Source organism: Hoplias malabaricus, chromosome 10 (assembly GCF_029633855.1).
Source record: "Hoplias malabaricus isolate fHopMal1 chromosome 10, fHopMal1.hap1, whole genome shotgun sequence".
Classification (NCBI taxonomy): domain Eukaryota; kingdom Metazoa; phylum Chordata; class Actinopteri; order Characiformes; family Erythrinidae; genus Hoplias; species Hoplias malabaricus.
Genome location: NC_089809.1, coordinates 6,875,518 through 6,898,547, shown reverse-complemented (window position 1 = coordinate 6,898,547; position 23,030 = coordinate 6,875,518). Strand labels below are relative to the sequence as shown.

Genomic DNA, 23,030 nt, shown 5'->3' with positions numbered 1-23,030 from the left:
ACTCTCTCTCTCTGCTACAGTTAGACAGAAGATCAGATCACAGTAGTCTGACAGCTCCAATAGATCCTAACAGATCACTGGGAGAATATGTTTATAGAGTTATTGCAGTTAATGTTGTGTTTTTTTTTTATTGATTTCTTTGTTTGTTTTAAATCTAGTTTTTTAAGATCCATAGAGTGGTTCCGTCTTGTAGGAGTTCTGACAATATCCACATTACACTCAGAAAATGATCATTTATCAGAAAACCACTAGCCTAACCACCAATATACGCCTTTGATTTCATTGTGTTCGTCTGAGTGTTTCCTAAATGTGATAAAACTGGCCTTTGAGAGAGAACTAGAGAACTTTGGCTGAAATTACATCCAGTTGACATTGACTGACTGACTGCACGCGCGCACGCACACACACACACACACACACACACACACACACACACACACACACACATACTGCCTGCTTCCTGAGCTCTGATCACTAATTTTTCATGATCATGTAACTGGAAGCCTAAGTTAGTCCAGTGTGTGTGTGTGTGTGTGTGTGTGCGTGCGTGTGTGTGTCTCTGTGTGTGTGAACAAGAGAGAACAAGACAGACAGAACAAGAAGTACACAGAGATAATAAAGTCATTTAAGTGATGTAAGGGTTACCAAATGAAACAAGGACAGCAGAAATATATGTGTGTGTGTCACAAAGGGAGAGAGACAGAGAGAGAGAGAAAGAGAGAGAGACAGAGAGAGAGAGAGAGAGAGAGAGAGAGGGAGAGAAAAAGAGAGAGAGAAACCAAATCCGAGAAGGAGATAATGAAGTAATTTAAGAATCATCTAAATAATCAACAAGGATGACATTATGTGTGCGCGCATGTGTGTGTGTTTGAGTGTGTGCGTGTGTGTTTAGGGGCTAAACAAGGGGAATTCTATGCCCTGCGTCATTTTGGTCAAGTGAGTCATGGTGGAGTGGGCTAAAACGCACTGCGACAGAGAGAGAGAGAGACAGACAGAGAGAGAGAGAGAGAGAGAGAGAGAGAGAGAGAGAGAGAGAGAGAGAGAGAGAGAGATTTATATCTATCCCTGAACTTAAAAATTAACATGTTATTTATTACCATAAAATAACATAAAACACTTTAAATCTACAGAAGCTACCTGTATAGACACTTACTAAATGAGTTGTTGTGGTTTAATTCAAGCAAACCTAATTTTGCGCTAATAAGCTAATGTAGCTATTAGCGATGACCAAACGTGTGTTTAGCAGCAGCCATGTTGAAGTCTGAAATAGACTAGACATATTTTTGTTACTTGATATTTAAAGCTGTTTAATACAGTGACAGAAACTACATAAACAAGTGCATTTGACAGAGTTTAACACGTTCTGAGGCAAACGTGATGGTTTAGCCTTGTAGTTCTAACATTTATATGTAAAGCATCCGATGCTACAAAATATTAGCCAATGTTAACGGGACCCACTGAAAACAAGTCCCACAAACTAGCAAAAGAGAAAGATGCCTGTGTAGAGTTTAAAAGAGAGACTGAAAGCATATGAAGCAATACACAGTCTGAGGTCTTTTAGCTTCGTAGATTTAAAGCAAACCTTAAGACGTAAACTTCAGATACCAACATGTTTACTACATTCAGAGAAAGGGCAAATTGGGTAAATAAGATTTTCACTGCTGCTCACAGGGCTCGGACATTTCAGGCTCGTTCTGTCCTTGTAATCACAGAATGCCTCAGTCCGGACGAGTGTGTGTGTGTTTCATTGTAGCTTGTATGCTAGCGGGTTGTGTGTCCCTACCCTTTAGGGAAAACAGTGCATTGTACTGTGTGTAAACATGCATCAGGGAACTCTTCGGGGTCTGTGTGACTTTCTGTTCTGACAGCGCTTTGGTGGGAGTTATATAAAAAACTTTCACCACTCTTGAATGCCTAGCTCTAACAAAACATGGTGTCATTTTATATAAATGTTTCTAACTTCACTCTCAGAAATTCTCAGAAAAATGTGAAACAAATATACATTTAAATAGATTTATAACTGTGTAACTAAGAACACCATTACATATTGAATAATGTAACAAAAAACAATAAACTCCAAACCCGCCCTTCCTGTTTATTCATGTTTCATTTCTCACAGCATGCGCACACTCTTTGGCATTTCATGCTCCTCTAAAAACAGTGTGGGAGGTTCTCTAACAAGTTATATCTTAAGTTATAGCTTAACAATGTCTAGTGCAACTTTTTCTTAAAGCCTTTGCTCCATCTTTAGCATAGCTCAAACGTTCAAGCTAATTTGTGCCATTGGTTTTACATTACTTTATGTATCAATTCCCTTTGGATATTGCATCCAACATTAATAGGGTGACCAGATCTGAGATGGTGAAAAAGAGGACACGCCTCCTGATGAGCTCCCGCCCCTCGTTGCCGTTGTATGCTTATTTTCAGGTCCTTTACACCTTTATTTGCTGCACAAACATGGGAATTTCTTTTCTAATTCATCCGAGAACTTTCGGCATAGCTGCTCGAGATGAGGGTAGGTACATGAGCTTCGCCTGACGTAAACAAGGACTACTGACGTGCAGACTGACCAATTAAATGTTTACAGAGAAGGTTATCGACCAATAACGGTAGCTCTACAGTCAGAACGTCCAATCAGAAGAGTTTAGGCTACTTCACCACGCCCCCTTCTCACTCAAGCGAACCAATCGGAGTAGGGGAGGGCGGGACTAGTTTGTGAACGAAACGCTTCTCGAAGTTCTATGTAAGCTCTAGAAAAACAAAATCCCGGACGTTTGTGAAATTGCCCAGACATTTTTTAAGTCTAAAAAAGAGGACATGTCCGGGTAAAAGAGGACGTCTGGTCACCCTACACATTAAACAACATTAAATGTGTTGTATTTCACAAATGCCGGCTGTTAGCATTAGTGCTACAAATGAACACACTGGTCATTCGTACAATTACGGGAAGTTTTGACATTTTAAATTTAGTCTTTATGGCTAATGTTTCTCATTATGAGACTCTTCTATGAATTTCGTACGATTATTCAAACTTATTTTTGATACGATATTTTGTGGTTGATTTTAGCATTTGAAACTGCATTCAGTTGACAGATAATTAAGCTTGCTTCATTTATTCTTGAAAAATTTTAAATATTTGCATTATTTATATAAACAAACAAAGTTACATTTTCTGGACCAAGCCGAATAATCTCGAAATACTGTGAGAAAATTAGATATACTGACTAGTCAAATACGATTAAGAAAATAAAGTTTTAGTATCTTGCTACAAAATCTGTGTGAGAACATGTTGTTCCGATATATATGAAGCTGAGGGTTTGTATGTGTGTTTGATCTGTCAAAAGTAATTACTTATTACTAAAAGCACAGACCATGAAGGCCCTAAACTAGCCTGGCTAACACAGTCCTGATTAATGCTAACGGAGCATGATGATGTAGCATGAAGGCTAGCAGCTAAGCCACAAGGCAATTCTGCAGTCTTCTCTCAATTGTTCTCAGTAAAATAAACATTCATTTATTATCTGTAACTCTTATCCAGTTCAGGGTCACAGTGGGTCCAGAGCCTATAATAGGTTCTTAATAATGTGTAATTCTTTTACTTTATGGCTCATTTTCGCTTCCTAGCTTAGCATAACCTTTCATGTAAACCTAACAAGTGTGTGGAAGGCTTTCTAATGACGTGTAATTTAGTTCTCTCCGCAAATCAGAAAATACCTGGTACAAGTTCACTGCTTTTTTCTGTCCTCTTTTTTAGACTTAAAAAATGTCCGGGTGGAATCGTCCGGGGTTTTGTTTTTCTAGAGTTTACATAGAACTTCGAGAAGCGTTTCGTTCACAAACTAGTCCCGCCCTCCCCTACTCCGATTGGTTCGCTTGAGTGAGAAGGGGGAGTGGTGAAGTAGCCTAAAATCTTCTGATTGGACGGTCTGACTGTAGAGCTACCGTTATTGGTCGATAACCTTCTCTGTAAACATTTAATTGGTCAGTCTGCACGTCAGTAGTCCTTGTTTACGTCAGGCGAAGCTCATGTACCCACCCTCATCTCGAGCAGCTATGCCGAAACGTAAATGTAAGTTCTCGGATGAATTAAAAAAGAAGTACCCATGTTTTGTGTCACAAATAAAGGTGTAAAGGACCTAAAAGCACACATAGGTTCAGCTAAACATACAACGGCAGCGAGGGGCTAGAACTAAATGTAGTTTGACTTTGACTTTCTATGCGCATGTGTGTTCGGGGCCAAAATAGTTCCTATGTAAATATGACTAAAAGCATCATTCGAAGGGTGTGTGTGTGTGTGTAGAGAGAGAGAGTGAGAGAAAGAATGTCCTTGGTGCCTGCTGAGCCATCTGTCATGGACCACAGTGCAGACTAGTACAGGTCTGTGTTTGTCCAGATTAAATAATCTGATTACGAAAGATGAGGATTAGCTCTCTCTCTCTCTCTGTACTCACTGACTCACACTCACTCACTCCACGCTTTCTGTTGAGTGTAATATGATTAATTATTATGATGATTTTGACCATTGTAATTAAGACATGACAAAAAGACACAATATGCAGATTAGCCCTGCAACAAATGCCATGAGGATCCTGACCAGGCACTGCTCTAAACTCATGTCATCAAACTAAAGTCAAGTCAGTTATTGTTTTAGTGATTTTCTCAAATACTTCTACAGGTTTTTACAAATATTGAATTTGTTAGAATTAATATAGTTTCTCAGAAAATATATTTCTGTTCTCAAAATATAGATTTTTATAATGTGAAATAATCAAATTATGACTTTTAAAAATATTGAAATGACATTTTGGAAAATCAAGACTTCATTATTTTTTCCTCTACTTACAACACACACACACACACACACACACACACGTATGTTTCTCTCTAGCTTCTCGTTCTCAGAAATTAAACAAAATATTAAACCCTTAAATCTCAAATCCCTCTTAATGCATGACTCCTCTATCCCTTCCTCATCTATCCATCTGTCCAGCCCTCCATCCTCCAGTCATCTCCTGTGTCAGACAGATCTGTTACAATCTAGGCCTTCTCCATGTATGCAAGACATTTTTTTAAAAAGGATATTGGATGATATACCTGGGTCTAGCACAAACTTCATAAGAAAATTGCGATGAATTATATACAGCCAGTAGATGATACAAAAAATCAATAATTACCTTGACCTTCATTACCCTTCACAATGACCCTCTGCTGTTATTCTTATTGTTTACTAAGAAAAAGATTGCAAAAATATGTACAAAATTCAACATTCCTGCATATTTAACCCATACTCACACACACACTCACACAAACACACACACACTACTGGCCAACTATTCCCAGCGTCCAGAGAGAAATTGGGGTTAGGCGCCTTGCTCAAGGACTATTCAACCATGGATGTTTAGGGAGGACACAGCACTGTTCTTCCATTGCCCCGCCCCCAATTTCTGGGGATTGAACCGAGGATGTTCCCAATCCCAAGCTTGCTTTTTTAACCATTATGCTGCAGTTGGCCTATTACCAAAATATATATATATTTTTATATATTTTTTAATTTTAAAACAACAACAAACTTAAAACACCAAAATATTTAAGATTAAAAAATGCATTGCTTTATTTTGTACAACACAACTGAGCTAATATTGAGTATTAAACAAGTTACAGAATGAGCAATTCTACAAGCTAAAAAATAATAGCACTAAATAAATAGACAGACAGACAGACAGATAGATAGATAGATAGATAGATAGATAGATAGATAGATAGATAGATAGACAGACAGATAGATAGATAGACAGATAGACAGATAGCTAGATAGACAGATAGACAGATAGACAGATAGATAGACAGATAGACAGATAGATAGATAGATAGATAGATAGTTAGATAGATAGATAAATAGATAGATAGACAGACAGATAGATAGATAGACAGATAGACAGATAGCTAGATAGACAGATAGACAGATAGATAGATAGATAGTTAGATAGATAGATAGATAGATAAATAGATAGATAGACAGACAGATAGATAGATAGACAGATAGACAGATAGCTAGATAGACAGACAGACAGACAGATAGATAGATAGATAGATAGATAGATAGATAGATAGACAGATAGATAGATAGACAGATAGATAGATAGACAGATAGACAGATAGATAGATAGATAGTTAGATAGATAGATAGATAAATAGATAGATAGACAGACAGATAGATAGATAGACAGATAGACAGATAGCTAGATAGACAGATAGACAGACAGATAGATAGATAGATAGATAGATAGACAGATAGATAGATAGATAGATAGATAGATAGATAGATAGATAGATAGATAGATAGATAGATAGTTAGTTTCCTTGACCGTTGCTGGGCACGGACTCTGGCTGAAGTTGATGAATCAGCACTTTGCCGGAAGATGAAGCCCCCTGTGCAGTGTGGGATGTAAACAATGTAAACATTAGTATTAATTTTTATAAATTTGATACAAGACAAAATATAAAATGACAGTAACAGGGTTATTTATTTATAGCTGAACAAATCAGCAGTGTTTTATTTTTTCTAGGCATTAGAGCACTGGAAACATACACTGTAAAAAATTGCTGTAAATATACAGTGAGTCTGCTGCAGTATTTTACTGTAAATCACAGTATTTACAGTCAATTATTGTATTATTCAATTTGTAATGTAATTTTGAAATACAGTAGTGTTCCTGTAAAATTTGGTAAATGGCTGGGAACTCTGCTGCCAGTATTTTACTGTAAAATTTACAATACATTTTTTTACAGTGTAGCATTGTATGTGCGAAAGATATAAACTGATATTATGCAGCACACGTCTGTAAACACATACACTGACAGAACTGTTTATCAGATCAGTTTTCTGTAGATTCTAATGATTCGGGCTAAATCGTACAGTGCAGTTATGTTTTTAAACAGGCTACAGAACAAGTAACTGTAACATTAGCTTTGATATACACACAGTTTAATAACGCACTGTGGCCTATGAGCCTATAAAATGGTGACAGCTTCAGCACCGTGAAATGCCACGTGAATTAAGGGTCTCACCATAAAACTGTTATGGGACTGCATGCTTACCTTGGGTGTGCTGAATTGCTTCTGGAGGTTTTCAGGAACCATTATATCTTGTTGGCTGACATGTTCGCCCCACACTAAAGACACATTGCCCAGCTGTCTTAGATCTCCTGTCACCTGCCAGAGCGACTCCAGCTAGAGCTGGACGGTGCAACAAGGAACGAAAAATGAAACCTCCACAGGTCTGTCTGAAGTGGGGCGCAGAGATGTGTTCAGTCCCAATAAAACAAAAACACGCACCATTGTTGTGGTTTCCATTTCCTGCGGTTCCAGTTAGAGACAGTGTTTTATAACATCTCCATCTATATTTTTAGGGGTGGAGCTGGGCAAATGGAAACACGACCAGGTACCATGGGCCAAAAGGTGAGTAGAGTTGAGTTGCGGAGCTACCATTCAGTGGAAAGATGCCACAAGTGATCAAGTGTTATATGTGTTACAGTGGAAAGGGAAATTCCAAACAAAATATTAACTGTATATTATATAAAGTTTCATGTAATATAGCTGTATTTAGATAGGGGCGGTTCGAGCCCCACAACTGTCTGTGAGGAGTGTGGTGTGTTCTCCCTGTGTCTGCGTGGGTTTCCTCCGGGTGACTGTCTGTGAGGAGTGTGGTGTGTTCTCCCTGTGTCCGCGTGGGTTTCCTCCGGGTGACTGTCTGTGAGGAGTGTGGTGTGTTCTCCCTGTGTCTGCGTGGGTTTCCTCCGGGTGACTGTCTGTGAGGAGTGTGGTGTGTTCTCTCTGTGTCTGCGTGGGTTTCCTCCGGGTGACTGTCTGTGAGGAGTGTGGTGTGTTCTCCCTGTGTCCGCGTGGGTTTCCTCCGGGTGACTGTCTGTGAGGAGTGTGGTGTGTTCTCCCTGTGTCTGTGTGGGTTTCCTCCGGGTGACTGTCTGTGAGGAGTGTGGTGTGTTCTCCCTGTGTCCGCGTGGGTTTCCTCCAGGTGAGGATTGGAGCCTCAAACATGTCCATAGGTGTGAGTGTGTGAGTCAATGTGTGAGTGTGTCTCTCCCATTGAAAGACTAGCGCCCCCTCAAGGGTGTGTTTCCGCCTTGCGCCCAGTGATTCCGGGTAGGCTCTGGACCCACTGCGACCCTGAACTGGATAAGCGCTTACAGATAATGAATGAATGAATTAATGTATACCAAGTTTGGACAGTTATGACTTTTCTTGCAGTAAAGTTATCAATATATATTTACAATATGTGTACAATATACAATATATTTATATATGGGTTGAATGTATTACAAATAGAAAAGATATACACATTAGGATCTTAAATATATACAGATATAAACTCGTGGCCATGTAAGGTATATGCGTTCCAGTGAGAAGGGAATCTTTCTTTCCATCCGTCTTTCTTTGAGTCTGTCAATCTCACACATTCACACACACATATCACTTTCTCTCTCCGTTTCCCAGCGATTCTCTTCTCTTTTCTAAAACCTGACACCTGCAGCTCTGGAATCAAAACCAAGCCCAGCGTCTCGCTGTGTTTAGCTATATGTCCGGCTCAGCTTCATCTCGACTTCTGACCCACTGATCGGTCAGAGACGTCCAGAACAAACAGAGCCCAGGATCCGGTTCCTTTGAGAAGAAAAGAGAAGGCTTTGTGTTGTGGATGGAGACAGCATGAATAAGTGATGCTAATGTCCAGGAGACAGCGCTGACCGTCGGAACAAGGCTAACCCTGGGGCTGTGTTGCTGGGGGAACAGTAGGAGGGGGTAATCCAACCTTGGGAACCTGAACACGCAACGACATCTCACAAACACACACACACAGATTCACACACACACACTCGCCTTGACCCATGATACCCACAACCTGTCCGCCTTTGGTAATGGGCTCTAACTCATATAACATGTGACCGAAGCTCAGATACAGCTGTGTTACAGAAGTAGTGAATGTTGCTTGGAATTTGTTCCTCATAGGTATAGTGTGGTTACACGAGTGGAGAATAAAACATTAGTCTTCACCCAATTTCACGATCATCTAGGAACACACCCTAGATCAGGACCTCACTCTTTGTTTCTCAGATCTATAGAATGTAATAAAGGTCACTTTCCTGGACAGGGAATAAACTGCAGTGTCCTCTGTTTAACCCTTAAATGTGTACTGCTTAAACTCTTTGAGGAGGTTTCCTAGACAGGGATTAAGCCTAGTCCTGGACTACAGCGTCCTGAAATGTGATTTTCCATTGAAAGGAGGATGTAGCTGAGGACTAACATTAATCCCTGTCTGGGAAACCAGCCCTCTGCAAAATAGAAGTCCCAACGTCCAATTTGTATGGGGCACAAAGGGTTAAAACATTATACAAATATTATTTTTAACATTACCATAGAGCTTCCTTCAAACATGCTTAAAAATACATCTTAACTGAGAAAAGGATAGGGGGAGAGAGAGAGAGAGAGAGAGAGAGAGATAGATAGAGAGAGAGAGAGAGAGAGAGAGAGAGAGAGTGAGAAGAGATAGAGAAAGAGAGAGAGAAGAGATAGAGAGGACGTTTGTGTGGGTGCATCTGTTCATTATGATACTCATTCTACCATTTTAAATTATCATTGTTCCTTTGGGGAATCAGTGTGCTCTGTCACAGTGTGCTTTATGGACCCTCACTCTTCAGCCCCCACTGAGAGACTGCTCTGCCAGCTGAGTTCATACTGGCTATAGTAATGTGAGCTGAGCTCAGGTAGAACACTGCAACATGATCTCTCTCTCTCTCTCTCTCTCTCTCTCTCTCTCTCTCTCTCTCTCTCTCTCACTCTCTCCATCTCCTGTTGCTTTCCTGCACTCATTGTACCTCTTTCTGTCCATCTCTTCTTTTTATGCCCCTCTCTCACTCTCCTTCTCCCTATCATTCTTTCTCTCTTTGCCCCCCCCCTTCCATACCACTCTTTCAGTCTTTACCCTTTCTCTATCCCTCTCTCTTCCCCCAGTGATCCCATCTCCTCCTCTTTAACCCTCCTAATATGTTTGTGTTTTCATTTATCGTTCTCTCTCAAATGTACTTTCTTCTTTGCCTCAAATTTCATCTCTCACCTTGTCTTTGTTTTGTCTTTGTCCTTTTCTCACTCTCTCTCCTTTTTCATCTTTCTCTTTTCCTCTTTCCCTTCCTCTCTTTACCACCCCCACCCCCAGGCTGCCTGCCCCTCCCTTACACACACATATGGCTCTCACCTGCGAAGCTGACACACACACATCAGCACACACTGACCTCACGTGTCTCAAGGTGAGCTATAGAAGTAACAGTACATACAAATACATACGCCATCATCTACGACTGTATAAAAATGAGAAATAATACACACAAATCACTCCATTCTATGAATTTTTATAATTATGTATAATACATAATTACAATGTACGTCATACATAAAGCTCCGTCAGCTCATGTCAAATAGCTACTTACATATGGCTGGTTCTTTTATATGTTTATTTTTGTATTATATATATATATAAATATATATATAATATATATAAATATATATATAATATATATAAATATATATATAATATATATAAATATATATCTCTATATATATATATATTTCTTTTTATTGCTGAGGTTGAGATTTTGTAGGTCCTCTAACTTTTTTCGTGCCCCTCTCCTCCTGCACAATTCGCCCCTCCCCACAGTCCACTGCAGCTGTTAATTTCCCACCCGTGTTCAGGCAAGCCCCACCTTCCTGCGCTAGGATTGGGTAAACGGCATCCTATTCCTTCGCTATGATTGGTAAATTTCACATACTACTTGATTTCACCCGGAAGCTGCGCCTTATTGAGCTCGGATTGGTCAAATCAAAAGCGGTGGGCGCCGGTAGTATATGCTACTATCTCATAATCCAATTAATATTGACAGTTAGCCAATAGTAGGGCATTATAGGGCTATAGGGCCAATCCTGGCGCAGTAGGGCGGGGCTAGGCGGAATACGGGTGTGAAAAATAACGCTGACTGGCATCACTGCGTCACTGCGAAACGCCGGCTTGAGAGCAGGAGAAACCCGGCATTGAAACATGACACGGCAGTTTTCGAAATTCATTTTTTGCGTGTTTATCAAACCGGGGTTTTCTTTATTTTTGCTCAACACCCGCAAATAACTTTTAACCTTGATAATCTCCATAGTATCTGAATATCAGCCTATGACACATTGGGTCATAAGTGCAGGCGACAGCGGACAACTGATATTTACCACAAATACACCTCAGAAATGTCGGATATTTATGGTTTATCACATCGTTTACAATCGCTCGGTCAGAAACAACCGGCTCCTCAGCGTCATAAACTCACGCCTCGCGAAGAATTCAAACAAACGCGGTTTTACAGCCATAATTCCGTTAGGGCTTCGTTTTTCTGGGCGCTGACGCATTACCGTTAACCACCCTTAATCCCTCGCGCGGTTATGTCACAATTGAACGGACTGTCAGTGCTTCTGCGGGTGCGCGCGTGCGCGTGCGTGCGGACACAAGCCGGTAACCGCATTATGACGCGCACCGGCGTTTCGTCGCACCGGCTTCTGGTAATTAAACCGCAGTTAAGTTAAATAAACAGGAACACACTAACGGACTCGCAACGAGCTAAACTCTGACTGTCACGAGCTTGGGAAAGACAAGAGGATGGAGAAAGGTGCCCGTACACTCTCGCACGTGCACCATGTGCAGTGAATTAGTGCTGAATTAGCACGGCTTAAGGAACGCGCTTTAGGACGCAGTGTGCGGCGCAGTCGGGTCCAGTTCTCCAGAAGCGTCTCTCAACGGGGAACGAGAGGTCTTAGTACAACCGTGTGTTTGTGACGTTCATTTAGGAGTGAACGCTCTAATGCGGGTGCGTTGTTATTTGGTTTAAGAGGTGCGTGTGACGCAATCTGAGCTTTCTATATGTAGGCTACAAAAACCCTGCATCACATTCAATGTCATTATGACATAGCTCCATGTCAGAGCCGCATACATGAGTCTGCAGTTTCACACACACACACACACACACACACACACACACATAGACCAAGTATCTAAAACGCAAAGATTTCATTTCAAAAAGTTGCAAAAGCGAAAAAGGTGCTCATGAGAAGAATCCTCACAAGAATAGCACAAATAAGTACAACCGCGCGCGCGCGCACACACACACACACACACGTTTTAATAACAGAAAATGCCATAGAGCCTCACACTAAGCTACGTAATAAAAAGTTGTAGATTCAGGGCTTACCCCCATGATTGCGCACTCTCCTCAGGAGATGAAGCCAAGACAACGCGCTGGAACTAAATAAATGAAGTGAAACAAGGAAAAACGGATAGAAAAGAAACCCCCAAATAAAACCTGGCTTAAATTGAAGCCCGGCTTTGAGGCAGAAAGTTGTCCCGGCTCTGTGAAACTAGTTGGGACGTAAAAAAAAAGTTGACGACGCTTTTGTAAACGAAAAGAAGAGAGGGACTGAAAAGAGGGATTAAATAAAGCGATATGAAATGAAAGCAGAGAGCAGGGCAGTGCAGCTGCTCTCCGTTGGAGCCGGCAACAACTAAAGCCACCGCACTGTCCCGGTTATCTTTCCTTTTTTCTGGTTCTCTTTTCCTTTTTTCTACTCTCTCTCTCTCTCGTTTTATCCCTCTCTCACTCACTATCTCTCTCCCTACCTCAGTGTCTAAAGATGCTCATATCGCTCCGCCTGCCACAGCACCGCCCCCCTTTTTTAAATCCACTTTTATCCCTCCGCCCCTTAAGGAATGAGATAGCGAGAAAGGCTCATAGAGCTTTATAAAACTTGACAAAACATACAGTCCGCTAACAGTTCAAATATTTAAAATATAAACGCGTACACAACAGCTATAAATATGGCAGGTGAATGTTTAATTGTTCTCTATCGACGTCCCTCACAGCCAATCAGCAAAGGAAAGCTAAAAGGAACGGACCAATAAGCGACATTAATCTACATCGCCCCGCCCCCATTACTGCGGAAGTCTGAGGCTGCTGGGTTTTTTTTATTTTTTTTGCTGAGAAAAGCTTTTTAATGACCCTATAAGCTGTGATTTTGATACAGGTTCTGCTGCACGACATGTTAGGGACATCTGTCTGGTCCAGCTGGGCTTCATAGGAAATTATTTTCTAAATCAAATGTGGACCTTGAAATAGTGCAGTATTAAAATGACAAGAGTGCTGCAAGTACCCATAACCCCAGGAGAGGTGTTTTAGCAAGTCTTTGTAATAATATTAATGAAATAATAGAACCTGTTTGACCAATAACAATGCTAGCAAATACTGACGTGATTGTACATCACAGAAAAAAGTAACCAGATGTCTGGTCTGTCCCAAAGTCCAACCTGTGAGATATAATCTTTGACCAACACAGGGTTAAAGCATATTCAGTGCACATTAATGGTGTGTTCCAAAGTCAGATGCTGGAGCTGTGAATGACACCACACAAGAGTCGACCGTTTTACTGCAGTATACTCAGACGTCTATGGCTCTGGTTGACATTATTGCACACCCTTTTTGTTTTGTCTTATAGCAGCTGTAATGCTGTATTGATATCCCATTGGTACAGGATGTACAGCTCCCTTCTGCAGCAGAGTTTTCCACTCTTTGTCCTGAATGGACCCACCACTGAAAGTTTAGTGCTTCCCCTGAGTTAACAAATCAATTTTATTTTTATTCATCAAGAGCTCTTGAAAGACGGTATCAAATGTTCTCACTCTCCCTCCTCAACGTTAATGTAATTAGCCAGGATCTGTTTCTTTTCAGGAGTTTGTGTTTTTAGAAATTGAGGCTAATGTAATTAAAAAATAACAGAAGCATATACCTCACTAATATGCCTAAAGACACCTCAAGTTATAAAATAACATGAACTATACTTGCTTATGTGCTTACAGATATTGCACATTGTTATAAAAATGGTATATAAACATCTCAAATATTAAAATGGCTGAAACTGCTAATTAATTCCTAGGGCTCCTGCAGCAGGTAGGTGTCGCAGTCACACAGCTCCAGGGACCTGGAGGTTGGGGGTTCGAGTCCCACTCCGGGTGACTGTCTGTGAGGAGTGTGGTGTGTTCTCCCTGTGTCTGCGTGGGTTTCCTCCGGGTGACTGTCTGTGAGGGGTGTGGTGTGTTCTCCCTGTGTCTGCGTGGGTTTCCTCCGGGTGACAGTCTGTGAGGAGTGTGGTGTGTTCTCCCTGTGTCTGCATGGGTTTCCTCCGGGTGACTGTCTGTGAGGAGTGTGGTGTGTTCTCCCTGTGTCTGCGTGGGTTTCCTCCGGGTGCTCCGGTTTCCTCCCACGGTCCAAAAACACACGTTGGTAGGTGTATTGGTGACTCAAACGTGTCCATACGTGAGTGTGTGTCGCCCCCTCAAGGGTGTGTTCCCACCTTGCGTCCAGTCATTCCGGGTAGGCTCCGGACACACGGCGACCCTGAACTGGATAAACAGTTACAGACAATGAATGAATAAATGAATATACTTCTTGCAACTAACTGCATAACTGTAATAACTATCTTTACACAGAACAAAACAGTTTATTAAGATAGGAATTCTGTCTCAAATACGGAGCACAGCAAGCTAAATACGGAAAGGTAGCTACCTGGTTAATAATACCTCAGTTTGGATACGTTTCTCCAGCTGAAAGTGTAAGCTTCTCTGTGATGTCCATTTTTGTACTGAATAACAACCAAATGTTTTCCCTTATGATTCTGTTAGATCAGTGAATGTATTTCTGTAAACATTTGGCCTTATTTTGACACCGAACACTTAGGCAGTTTTGTTACTAAATAATAAAACATACTCAAATAGACTGCTAATTTATCTCACTGGGGGAAATGTACATAGCGTGACGGCACAAGCATAAATCTGCACACGCTCAGTTAACTCAAGGATTTTTGGAGACTCGTATAGAAAGGGGAAAACGAGAGATCGAGTGACAGATGTCCTATAGCTTAATAACGTAGCTTGTGGTATAAGCGTATTTTAGATACATGCATACAAACACACCCACATAGGAACACACTTATGCATGGTGAGCTGATTTGCAATGGGAAGCAGGATCATGCAGGACACGGGAGAGGCTCTGAGTTTAGCTTCGTTCATTAGAGGATGAAGTAACCTCTGCCAGTGACCTCACACATACATAAACACACACATACACACACTCACACATTGCACTGGGACAGGAGATCACCCCAACATCTACTAATCCACACACTGTAATCTATGTTCCATGCAATTGCATTGTATATTTCCCTTTATTTATTTATTTTGCTTTTTTTTCTTGCTCCATGAATCAGCAATAATACCTATAGCTACCAACATAGGCACAATAGCCAGAAATATATGGACCAAAAATGTATAATAACCAGAGTCGGACCACCAAACACGCTGCGTAGGGCCCCACAAACTTTGAAGGACCCCTCGTTTCAAGATAGGGAAAGTTAGAGTATCATCAGAACATGATGCGATACTAACCTTGAGTATATGAAAACAGTAAACCTGTTACTGTTTTCCTCGAGGTTGGATTGTTAATAAATAATAGTCTACGGGAACATAGCTGTGGGAATATAGTTAAAGGTGGTGTGCACTGTGCAGCTGCACTCCACGAATTTAAAAGCCTCGAAGTGCCACAGTATCATGAACCAAACTTTGAAGCTGAACATATGCTGAACACACCAATACAGTCTGAAAGTTCCTTACTATTCCATTCCACCTTAAAAATGACGACTTCCAAGTGCTAAGTTGAGTTCTATGAAGTTACAATTCCACCTTAAATGCTGCTGCGATATTCACACAGTTACACTAACACCGGCATATTTGACGTTTTCTTTACACATTAAACAGTGAAGCAGGTGTCTGGACCAAACTACTGCATCTGTCACTACTGTGACACAAAGCTGCCAACTGAAGGAATAGACAACTACACTTGCTTCTATATTTTCTATTCCACCTTAAGTGCTGCAGCTGTTACAGAATGGCCCACATAGTTCAGGTAGGAGGGCCCCCAGCTAAATAAGCATATTAAATCTATGATGAGGGAGTTCTCTCACTGGCTGGTCAACATTGCCAACGTTGCTTTGCACTCGCATGGTTTGAATGCTCCACTGACCATACAGGAGCACTGTGTATTTCTACACTCACAGACCATGGTCCACGGTTCAGAACCCCCATGGAGCAGGTATGATCTGGGTGGTGAATCGTTCTCAGCGATGACGTGGTGGTGGTGTGTTAGTGTGTGTTGTGCTGGTGTAGAGTGGATCAGACACAGCAGTGCTGCTGGAGTTTTTAAACCCTGTATCCACTCTCTGTCCACTCTGTCATACGCACCTCTCTCGTTGGTCCACCTTGTAGATGTAAAGTCAGAGACAGTAGCTCATCTGTTGTTCAGGTTGTGTTGTTCTCAAGTCCTTCATCAGTGGACAGAGGACGCTGCCGGCTGGACGTCTTTGGTTGCTGGACCACGTCCAGTGCAGCAGTGACACCGAGGGCTCTAAAACAATGAGTGTAGAAACAAGGAAGTAGTCATAATGTTATGGCTAATTGGTGAACTATGAATAAGTTGGAACACGAGAGCACTTAAGATGCCAAGAGTGCCATCACTCTAACATGCTATAAAGCATAGAATACACTGATTTGTAAAGTCTTCCTCTCATATTTAGGAATAAGTTACACATTATATGTAAATATTGCAGCTTTTAAATCACAATAGATGTTCATTTCGTTTCTTATCTTGCTTGTAATTAAGAAACCAAAAGCTATGCCCTTGAGTGTGCACCAGTCTTTATATGAAATGCCTTAAAATCAATGCCCCAGTTCCAGTACTGTTCACAGTTTCTGGTTCTGGAGGAGTTCCCTGCATCATGCAGCTGCAACAGTTTCTGTGAACACGTGCACACACCATTCTTCAATGATGCCACAAGCCCTATCTCTCCCTTTTTGTGCCTTTTCTCCCCCTCTGCCTGGAAAGAGGATAAAGAGAAAAAATATCCCCAACTCTTGGTCTCCACAGCAACAACGGTCAGGTGACCTTGCCTTAGAGTCCATATGCTGACTCAGAAAAAAGGGGGAGGGGGTTCGAGTGAGCCAGCAAGATAGATAGAGAGAGAGAGAGAGAGAGAGAGAGAGAGAGAGAGAGAGAGAGAGAGAGAGAGAGGAATGGATGGATAGAGTGGACCCATCATGGACCGAGGTGGCAACTGTCACTAAATATGTGGTTCATCTTTAGGCTTGTGTAAGCAGTTCATGAGAACTCCAGGGCCTCTGTCACATCACATCAACAAGAGCTATTGTGCCCAGTGTGTGTGTGTGTGTGTGTGTGTGTGTGCGTGCATGTTTCTCTGTACTAATCTGCTATCATATGTGAAATCTCTGACAACAGCACTACTCTGGCTGGATTAGTTTAACCAGGGCAGGTTTCGTAATGTAATTTGTTAGGAGTGGAGCGGCTGATCCGTCCTCTAAGGTAAAGTATCTGTTTAATTTCCCCACAACACGTTTTTTCAATGCCAAGAACAGGAATCTGAAATCATGCCATTATTCTGTAGTCTGTGGTATGTCAATATTAAGATCTGTAAGATTCATTTACTTTACAGGTCATTACTTACAAGGTCATTAAACACAATGTTTAGATGTTTCCTCACCATTTGCTAGCTGGTCTAAAGTGATAACAAAACCCTGGTGTCAGTAAACGAGTTAAAAAAAAAACAAAGTAGCTTGGTCAGACATGCTAGGCTTTCACTATCTACACTCATGACAGAAAAACAGCAATAAGCCCTATAGGCGTTGCAAATCATGAAACGAGATGAGGATATTGCTTCATTCCTGCTCTACAGGAAACCCATTTTAAATTCGGGGAGAGTGCTAACAGCATGAAAGTAAACACAGAGCAAAAGTGCGACAAAACTAAACGACTCAAACAAGTACAAATGAGTTTCTGTGGTAATTCAAACAGTGAATAAAAACTTACAGATAAGTCACATCCGGCTCATTTTTCTTCTCAATCATATCGTTCCACCTTAAAAGACGTGGAGCTTCTGAATATGAACAAATCTGAGAGAACTGTAGTTCCCCACAATCGTAGGCATTCCCTTTAATGAGTCCATTAATTTTGTTACATGCAAGCTAGCACTGCTCTGTAATATATGGTAATTACATTGCTATTTCAGGTTTAGTCTACAGTAATATTACGTCGGTTAAATGAGCTTTTAATTAAGCAAGTGTATGATAACACCCCAGTTTTCAGTAGGCAGACTGAAATACTAACACTGTGACAAAAAGAGCATTGGGTTCAACCAATTACAGAAAACTACTCCCTCTACAATTAATCCTGTCAGACTGAAAAAAATAACAAACACTAAGGAGTAACAGCAAAACACAGATGAGTACAGCCAGAAAGAATAAAAATAGAAAACAGAAAAGCAGAAGGATTCTGATTTTCAGGCTGGACTGAGACTGACTAAAAGCATTTTCTCCATTTTAATTTACTCCTTTGTTAGCAAACATGCTAGCCATCAGTTAACAGTATGCTACATACAGTATGCTAAGTGCGCCTAGTAATTTGGAATTATTGTTAGCCAAGCTAACACATTTTGTTGACTGCTTTAACGTCAGGAAGTACAATGAAATAATTCAAGCTATTTTCCTTTTGAATTATATATGAAAGAAAAATATGTAATTTTCTAAATGTCTACCCAACAATAAAATGTTTGTTTTCCATCATTCTTGACACACACACACACACACACACACACACACAAACCCAACCATAGATAACTTTCACCCTAACAAAATAATTTAAACAGAATATGATTGTATTTTAATCTTAATAATATTTGCAACAGTTAATCATCAGCTATTGTCCATCTGTTCCCTGCTTTAATCTTTTTCTCTCTCTCCGTCTCGCTCTTTCTCATTTTGTCTCTCTCAGTATTTCTCAGAAGTGCACACAGTCCACACACGCACACACACACTCACACACAAACACACACTCACACATTAAGCTCAAAATGGGTCAACAGAGTCTCTCTCTCTCCAAAGGTATGGAGAGGGTCATTCTATGTCCCCAGTGTTCTATGTTTCCCAGATTTAGATTTATACTATGCAAAGGCGCCTGGGAGAGCAAATATGTAGAACTGGGTCCTATGCTTCTTTATTCATTTATTCCCTCTCTGTAACTGCTTCATTCTGATAAAGGCTGCAGTGAGTATGGAGGCTTCCTAAAATCATTGGGCATATGACAGGAACACAGCCTGGACAACGTGCCAGACCACTGCATGGGTCCTGTGTTTCCCAAACAGCAAACAGCAAACAGCAAAAATCAAACACTGTTTTTAAAGTTTGGCATGCAGCAATAAAAGCGTTTCTGGAGATTTCTGGGTCAATTCACCATAAATGAAAGTGAAATCTGAACCAAACAAAATAGGAGGGTTAACATGTATGTTAACAGGATGTTGAAGTGAGGAATATAGGACCCAAGAAACACAGATACACTCCCACTCTGCAGCTAACTACCAAAGCTAAGAAAGCTAAAAACGAAGCTAAATTCAGTAGGACAAAAGGCTCCTGTCCAGCCTTTTCTGTTTAATTTCCCTGACCTTTAGCGAGGTCTGTGAATGTCACAGCTGGTGCAAAGGAAAAGGAAATAATAAAAAAAAACAGAAAGAATAAAAGGTCACATTAGCCCCAACCTTATAAGGAAATGCTAGCATGAGGCTAGTATTATACTACAGTCTTATAAAAAAGAATTCTCTCTAGGCAAATGTAGTCTCTCCAGGCTACTAACCATGTGGAAGTACATGTTCAGTCCAACCCCACTGTGTACCTTAAATAAATGTGTTTTAAACTACATTCTTTTTCCAAAGGAAGTAGTGATTATTCTCTTATTTCACACAAAGTAAAAATGTCAATGTAACTGGCTCATTTAATGTAAAACTGAGATTTCCCACTTATTTTTACAATTTTTAATCTCCACACATTTATCCTACAGCAGTTTAGCCTAGGCCGTTCATTTTGAAGTTATAAGTACTGATTTGGCTCATAGACTCTCCACCAAATGTACACTATTTTCATGATTTTTTAAAACAACTCTTAACAATATGAATTCAGCTATTTTCAAGATGCTATGCCTTTTGCCAGGCTGCCATTGTGAATAAGAAGCTGTTCTAAAAGTCTTGCTTGGTTAAATAAAGGTTAAAAAAAAAACTGTAAAATAAAAATATTTTAATGTGTACTTATTGAGACATGTATGTGTTCTCTGAAGTAAAGAAACTCCAACACTTTAGGTATGAACTGGGGTTTTTCTGGGTTCCAGAACTTAGGGTGACCAGACGTCCTCTTTTACCAGGACATGTCCTCTTTTTTAGACTTAAAAAAATGTCCGGGCGGAATTTCACAAACATCTAGAGTTTCACGTTTTAGAGTCACTAATTTTTTCTACAGCTTACATAGAACTTCGAGAAGCGTTTTGTTCACAAACTAGTCCCGCCCTCCCTTACTCCGATTGGTTCGCTTGAGTGAGAAGGGGGCGTGGTGAAGTAGCCTAAAATCTTCTGATTGGACGGTCTGACTGTAGAGCTACCGTAATTGGTCGATAACCTTCTCTGTAAACATTTAATTGGTCAGTCTGCACGTCAGTAGTCGTCCACACACCCCCCACCCCCCAGAGACGTGTCCTCTTTTTCACCATCTCAGATCTGGTCACCCTACCAGAACTAATCATGAGACATCAGTACCTGTCCTTACTCATTTTCAGACCGAATTCCTTCAAATCTGCTTCAAACAATGCTCAAACATCTGAAGTAAAGCTAACACAGAAGTAGTAGCTAATACTGCAGTGAAATTGAAACAAACATCTTATTAACGGCCTTCATTTCAGAAAATATATCAGATGAGCAGGTGTCCAGGGGCCAGTGACAAAGTACACCTCGTACAGAATGGTAGCCTGCAATTTTTTGAGAGTGTAGTTTATGCCAGGCCTGAAGAACGATGCATATTTTAACAGGCCGCTTCTTGAAAGATCAGCACACTTTGTGACAGCATGACTGCTGACTCTGCAGTCTGCTGTGAATCCGTGTGTTTGTGTGTGTGTGTGTGTGTGTGTGTGTGTCCTCAGAGCCATGTGCTCAGCAGGACGCTGTCTCTTTAATAGCTAGCAAGCCAACCAGGATCCAGAGAAAGTCTTCTCCTTGGAAATGACCTTGCAGGGCTACAAGTCATAGAGGGTGAGAAAGGGAAGAGGCAAATATATGAATAGAACCAGAGAGACAGATAGAGAGAGAGAGAGACAGAGAAAGAGAGAGAGAGAAACAGTCCATCACTTTTTCAACCCAAATCTCGCATTATGCACATCTACTTTAGCTTGCGGCATGTTAGCAAGTGCACACAAGGTGAACTGTGAAGGGAGACGGAGAGATGAAAGGAAAGTGAGGCAAGAGAAGCTGGTATGAATGAGGCAATGCGACATTTAGGGCATTAAGAGGATAAAGAAGCATCCCTGACTCACACTTACACACACACACACACACACATAGTCAGATTAAACTGACCACATGCTACTGATTCACATTGCATAAGGAATTCTCCGAACAGGACGGACAGAAAGAGAGAGAGAGGGATAAGAATAGAGGAGGATTAAGAAGAAGAGGACAGTAAGGAAATACAGCAAAGAACAAGGTTGGTGAGAAAAAGAAATAGAGAGAGAGAGAGAGAGAGAGAGAGAGAGAGAGAGGTTCAGGCCCTGGTTTTAAAATGAAGCTATCAGGGCCAGATTATGGGAAACTCATTAAATTTCTGCCAAATGGCACAGGGATCACTGTTTTTTTTAATGTAATGCCTGCGTCACATTAACAAATCGGCCCAGACGGCAGACGGAAAGAACCCGCACTTCATGATTCTGTGTAGCGTTGTCTGTGTTAGCGTTAGCTAGCTTCGCTAACCAAATTTCAGCCCATTGCCAGAGGCCATTTGACAAAAATGTGTCCAGAAAATGAACATTACCTACATTCAGATTTGAAACACAAGTGTGTTTGGATCTAGCAGAACATGAATTGGTCATGTTTACACTTGGCTTTAAAATCCAATCACTAACAGACATAATCTGATCAAGATCATCATCCAATTACGAGTTTTTTTCATTCCTGCTTTTGGCTGATTTTGGCTGCAGATTTTAGCCAGAACCAGATGTTTTTAATGTTGATTGCACCATATATTTTGCAACGGAGGAACTTATCCTGCTGGTAGATTAAAGATGAACATATTTGACCCATTTTACTATTTAATTAAAAATATGGTCAGACAGTGCAACATATGCCGAGGTTTCTATTCACACTGAGGACGTGGGTGTCCGGAGAGGGGGTTCTAAGGCTAATATAAGTAAGTTAGTGAAACCACAGCAGAACGGTGACATTTATGTGACACGTAGCTGTATCTGTTATCTGTTACTTTCTGTTCATACCAAGCTACAAAATGGAATCGCTCAGTTGAAATAACATTTAAGCAACTTATTTACACCAGAAATCTCTCACAGCAAATTCACCAGTGCTAAATTAATGCTCGGACCTTGTTTTTTGTCAGATTGTATTTTTGTTCTCTGTTCTACCTGCTCATGGATCCTTATAGCCCTGTTGACCCTACACTGTTACATAAATACACTTAATGATAATGAATCTTGAGTAATTTGTCTTGAATCTTGTATTTTGTTTGAGTAAATTGTACTAAAAGTTTCACAAAATAATCTGGGATTTATTGTGGCGTGTGAAAAAGTAAAATTCATAAAATTGTTTCTGTGAACTCTGAGCCTCAGTTACTTCCATAGATTTTCAGTTGGATTGAAGTCAGCTGATTGGCCGGGCCATTCAGGCAGCTTTATTATCTTTCTCTGAAACCAATGGAGAGTTTCCTTGGATATGTGTTTGGGATCATTGTCTTGCTGGATTTCCCACCTTCGATTCATCTTCATCATCCTGGTAGATGGCAT

At 40.7% G+C, this 23,030-nt stretch overlaps 1 protein-coding gene across 1 annotated transcript in view; it reads right to left on the bottom strand.

Annotated features, from left to right (window-relative positions):
• Positions 1 to 12,629, bottom strand: part of atp1a3b (ATPase Na+/K+ transporting subunit alpha 3b) — a 34,395-nt gene extending 21,766 nt beyond the window's left edge. The window contains exon 1 of the mRNA XM_066682447.1: positions 12,291 to 12,629. Within this exon, the coding sequence (XP_066538544.1) occupies positions 12,291 to 12,296 (6 nt within the window). The 5' untranslated portion in view covers positions 12,297 to 12,629. The remainder of the gene's footprint in view (positions 1 to 12,290) is intronic.
• Positions 12,630 to 23,030: the final 10,401 nt, after the last annotated feature.